Raw genomic sequence first — 5472 nt, forward strand, 5'->3', positions numbered from 1 at the left:
CCCCGCCCCGCCACGTCCCGCTCGGCCGCCGGTTCCCGCCCCGGCGGCGCATCGCGGCGGCGGGTCATGGCGTTCACGCTCTACTCCTTGTTGCAGGCCGCGCTCCTCGTCGTTAACGCCATCGCCGTGTTGCACGAAGAACGCTTCCTCCGACACGGTGAGCGACGGGCCGGGCCGGGGCAGGGCGGGGTGGGGGGGGGGAAGACCGGGCCAGGCCCGGTCGCGGCGACGCGTCCTGTCCCGTTCCGCTCCCCCCGGCCCGGCTCGGCCCGGCGGGGCCTCCCGAAGGGAGAAGCCGCCCGGAGCCCCGGCTGGCGTTCCCCGGTCGTTGCGGCCCGGCTCTCGGCAAACCCGGGGATGCCCGGGGCCCACCGGGCCGCCCCCCCGCCGCCGTTCCTTGCCGGTGCGAATATCAGCGTGCAGGGAACGGCTCCGGGGCTTTCGGTCTTGAATTTTCTGCCGGTGCGGTTGATGTCGCTCCTGTCGTTGCTTTGTCTCTTCCCCACCCCCCCCCTTCCCTCCGTAATTTTCATTTTTTTTTTTCCTGTGCGTTTCTACTGTTTCGTCTCCATTTGTGCCGCACGTCGGGAGGATGTCATAGCGTGAGATGGTTTCTTTCATCGCATTGTGCCTTTATTTTTTTTTTTTTTTTGCGAGATAGCGCTTCTCAGGCTTCGCACGTTCACACTCGCGGTTCTGCGGTGCCGAGGAAGGACCCCTGAGGTTGGGCACCCTTGTCCTTTAAAAGAAAACAAAACCCTACGAAACACAGAAGAACCACAGACGCGAAGATCTGCCAAGCCCCAGAAAAAAAACTAATTACCTATGGGCCAAGGTTTCCCCCAATTTCCCGATCTGGAGAATCCTGACTTCTCCAGGTCAGGCTGAGTTAGGATTTTCTGCGGAAGAGCGGAGAATTATCCCTTTCTCCCGCTCCCCAGCAGGACTCGCTGCGAGGGACTGGCTGGGTTTGGGGTTTTCTTTTGCTTTCCTGGTGAGCAGCAGCTCGAAGAGAAGGGAGGAGATGTGGGGACTAACCGGCCGGGTGAAGCCGCTTGTCAGCCCCAGGTGACTCAGGAATAACTCCATGCTCATCCGAGCGGGAAGCAGCGGCTGGTGAGGCAGAGGATTCGCTGACAGCCTGCTGCCAGCAGACTGAGGGAGGAAAAAAAAAAGTTGGGGGAAAAAAAAAAATCACTCATAAGTTGTCTCTGGAGAAAAGAAAACTCGCAGGTTGGGAGTTTTGCAGCTTTGAGTATTGAGAGCCACTCCCTGCTCCGCTCCGCTCATCCCCAAATGGGTCAGGGCTGCGACCAGCAGGACTTGAGACACCGCCAGTCCCCTCACTGGGACCACAGGTTCTGCCTCCCCACAGCGGGTAGGGAAGGGCTTCTCCCTTGAAGGGCTTTGTAAACCTGCAGTACTTCTGTCATCCTCTGAAAAGTTCTCAAGGCACTGGTTTTTGGTTTTTTTTTTTTTTATAGCAGTTACAAAAATCATCATTCCCATTTGGAATTTGTGCTGACTGTTTTCTGTCCTGCAGCTTGTTTCTCGGTGCTGAAGCATCACTTTGCACCCAACCACCATTTGCTATTTTATCTTCTGGTAAAGGACTGTGAACAGACGGTAGTTTGTTTGGTTTTGTTTTGGCGGGGGTTCTGCTGAAGCCCAAATAAAGTCGTTTGTTTCTGTGGCACGTAGGGTACAGCAGTGTATTAAAAAGGTAAGGGTTTCCTTTACAGAACAGTTCATCTGTCATTACTGTTGTGTTCATTAAAAGGTTTAATGGTTTTCAGTATATTGTGTTAAAATCTGATCTTGAAATAAAGTGAATTGGTTTGTAGTTTGTTTTTCTAATGTTAGTGATAAACTTAACCATATTCATTGACATCGCTGATAGCATTTGTTGCATGGTTTTGGGTTTTTTTCCCTAACCTGTCTGGCTGTTTTTGTGTGACACAGTTGGCTGGGGAAGTGATCAAGGGATTGGAGGATTTGGAGAGGAACCAGGAATTAAAGCGCAGCTAACGAACCTTATTCGATCTGTACGAACCGTTATGAGAGGTGAGGTGACAGCCTTTTGTTTAAATACCATTGTCTGTAAAGTTTTGTTTCTGTGCTTTGATGAAGTAACATCAGTATTTTGACTCTCTTTTACCAAACTGCTGCTATTTCTGCTCGTCATTTCCAATCCATCCTTCCTTTGCACGAGGACTCAGTGTAGGAGGGCGCAGGTCCCAGCTAAGGTGCCCCGATTCTGATAAAGTGTAAAAAAAAAATACCCTGACTCTGGCTTGTGGCACTGCTGCTGCATCTTGTCTTTCCTCAGAGTTTGGGAGCTGGGTGGGGGAAGCTTGGCGATCAATCAGAGCACGCAATTAGCTTCACCCTGGCTAAATTCAATTTTGTGTGAAGTACCTGGTGAGGGAAATGTAATTCGTGGGATTCTTAAAGGTAAGCCAGGCTTACGTACCTCAAAGGATGGGGAAAAAACCAGACTCTTAATTTGTAACTTACTGATAGTTTTTCACTTTAAAGCACAGGACAAATTCCTTTTATGGGTGATGATAAAGGGGATGTAAAAAGTCTTGTCTGTCTTGCCTACCACAGAGCAAAAACTGATACATTTCTTCTAAATCACAGCAAAGCCAAGGGTAGAAACTGACTTTGAGGCGGTCTAGTTTCATTTGGAGAAAAGGTTCTTTGGGTTAAAGTTAAAACATGATGGGCCATAGAAAAATATTTATGCTGTTGCTTCCTACCAATTTTTAGTGTCCTAGGCTTTGATCCTGGCTCCTTCCACTCATCCTGGTTTTGCATAGGAAAAATAAGTGTATTTTTAAAATTTTGATTGTTTTTGCTCCTTAAAAGGTAGTCTCCCAAGATAATGTGAAGTTCTGTCACTTTGTGACGTGGAAAAGAAAATTTTCACCATTGCTCTTCTTTTCTTTTTTTTTTTTTTTTTTTTTTTTTTTTTTTTTTTTTTGTCCTATAGTGCCATTGATAGCAGTGAACTCCGTTACGATCATTCTCCTCCTGTTGTTTGGTTGAAGATACCTGGTGAAAATCTTTTGGACATCCAAAGAAGCGAGTTGCTAACCATCACTGCTCTGAGTTTTCTGGGATCCAGCACGGTTTAGCTGTCAATTTGACATTCAACTTAAAATAATAAAGACACTATTTCTATTTATCCTATTTCCTAATGTTCACTTGCAGTTTCATTAATCAAGATAATGGGATCAATGCAACGACGCTGCAAATACATCGGACTATGACAAATTCTGTTGCTGTCTGTTAGTAGCGTTGACTGTTAAGAGTAATGTGTCGCAACATATTGCAATGATTGTCAATAGGATGCGTTTTTTAAATGTCTCGTTACTCAGGGATGAATCTCCTTCAGTACGCTTCCCAATTTATCTTTAAATTAAAAAAAAACCATGGTGTTTTTTATTTCAGTTAATACCAGAGTACTATTTAAGAGAATACAAATTAGGCTCTGAAAACATGTTATAAATTATTGAAGTACGGTTGTGATATTGAAGGAGATAAAACTAGCTGGGTAAAATCCTGATTCAGTTCACATTGCAAGTCGAATGTTCCTGGTTTGATTGAGACCAGGATTTTTCTCGTGGTGTTAGACTTTTCAAATCAATAAGGTTTCATGCTGATGGTGAAGTAAGTTGAAAATAGGTGCAATTGCTATGCAAAATCTAAAAAAGCTTTACCTGAAGCTGGGCAACTCTGTGTTAATTTAGACTAGCAGGTGGTATTAGCGATTAGCATTTGTTACTGTTCTGTCAAGGATTATTACACTTTTTTAAATGTGTGTTAAACTTCTGCGTGGTGATTAGTGTTGGAAGTGGGGAACCATTTGTATTCCGAGCTTCTTGGGAAACGTGGGAGGGGAATACTGTGCCCTTTTCAAATGGAATTCTTTGTTAAAAAACAGCAAATTTGCAGCCTCTTCTGTTACTGCTGCTTCTTCCCCCGCCCTCCGTCTTCCTCTGTTAAATTAACAGCTTACTGAAATTGAAACTGTGGGTATGATCTTGCAGTTCTGTCGCAGAGAATATTGCTAATTGCTTTGGTACAGATCTTGTCTCAATTAAGACTGCTGGGTTAGGTCAGATGTTATGTAGCAAGTCTGAATTGAAGAAGGCCAACTCTCATTCTTTAGAAAAGTTAGAAGTCTTAGGTCTGTGCCTCTGCTAAAGTGTTTTAGCTTATTTTTGAAGTGGGGAAGGCCAAAGGAAACCTGGCAGTTTCATTATTTTAAAACAGCTTAGTTTAGTTTATCATTTCTTCTTCCGACATCTTGATGACTAAAGCATACGCCGTTGTGTACAAAGATAAATCTGTAAAATGTGTAAATTAATTTAATGATCCTCAGTTGCAGTGTTTTGCAGAGTAGAGTATATCCAGGAGGAGAGTTTTGTGTTGTTTCCTTTTTCTAGTGAAAACTTGTAAATAAATTCTGAATTTCTAAGTTAAGCACTTTCTTTGATATCTTGCTCTATATTGGTCTACGGTGGGAGTATTTCAAAACTCAGCTGCATCCTGTTCCAGATACCAGTTACTGTTCTTACATGAAATACTTTTTTTCTCATCCCTGTGGCACTTGGAACTATCATCTCTTTGCTATGAAGCTGTATTTTGGTTTATGTAGCAAACCTAATGAGCCAGGGTAACGTTGGCCAGAGGCAGAATAGGATCATGCTAGCCTTTGAATTCTAGAGTAGGTAGATCTGTTATAAAAGTATTTCTTTAGAATAATCTTTGTGTAATTCAGAGGTGATGAGGGTACAGTCTGGATTAGTTACTTTCATATATCTGTCTTTCGTGGTAACTGGACAGTGTGTATGTGGAACAGATAAAACACAGGTGTGCAGGCCTTTTTTTGTAAAATCATTGTAAAAAAGCAGTGGTAGGTGTTTCCATTGCTGATGCATTCGATTGGAATGCTGAATGGTTTCAAGCACAGCTTGCCTACCGTTTCCTTTTCATATATATTGACTGTTAAAACACTAGTTCTTACTAAGATAAAAGCCAGTACTAAAGATTACAACCAAAAGATTTAAAAACAGGCGAAAAGTGATTTTTTTCCCCATCTTCCTGTCCCTTCAGAAAGGCCAGAGTTTTCAAAGCATAGCTTAGAGCACATGGGCAGATCATTTCAAAATCAATTAAGCACATGCAGTAAAAAGGAGCAGCGGTTCTGTGCAGCAGGAATCCTGCATTTGAGGCAAAACTGGGACGCGTTTTACCTGGCAGATGCAAAATAGTGATTCAAAGTGGGGCAGCAGCTGAAGATCAGGTCTCCCAGGTAATGAGCAGAGAAGAGGGCAAAAGGGCAGACAGCAGACAGGCAGAGAAAGGACTGCAGAGAGACAGCAGGGGAATAACTATGCTGCCGCTGTCTCCTCGTGTGGGTTTGAGCGGTTCTGCTGTGACCAAGTTCAAACAAGGTGAAGC

At 44.4% G+C, this 5472-nt stretch overlaps 1 protein-coding gene across 1 annotated transcript; it reads left to right on the forward strand.

Annotated features, from left to right (window-relative positions):
* On the forward strand, positions 1-4491 carry IER3IP1 (immediate early response 3 interacting protein 1). The gene is made up of 3 exons (XM_069775148.1): positions 1-157; positions 1963-2064; positions 2996-4491. The coding sequence occupies exons 1-3, from the start codon at positions 67-69 to the stop codon at positions 3049-3051; spliced, it is 249 nt and encodes an 82-aa protein (XP_069631249.1). The 5' UTR covers positions 1-66; the 3' UTR covers positions 3052-4491.
* The last annotated feature ends 981 nt before the right edge of the window (positions 4492-5472 follow it).

The sequence above is a fragment of the Haliaeetus albicilla genome, chromosome W, assembly GCF_947461875.1.
Source record: "Haliaeetus albicilla chromosome W, bHalAlb1.1, whole genome shotgun sequence".
Lineage (NCBI taxonomy): Eukaryota > Metazoa > Chordata > Aves > Accipitriformes > Accipitridae > Haliaeetus > Haliaeetus albicilla.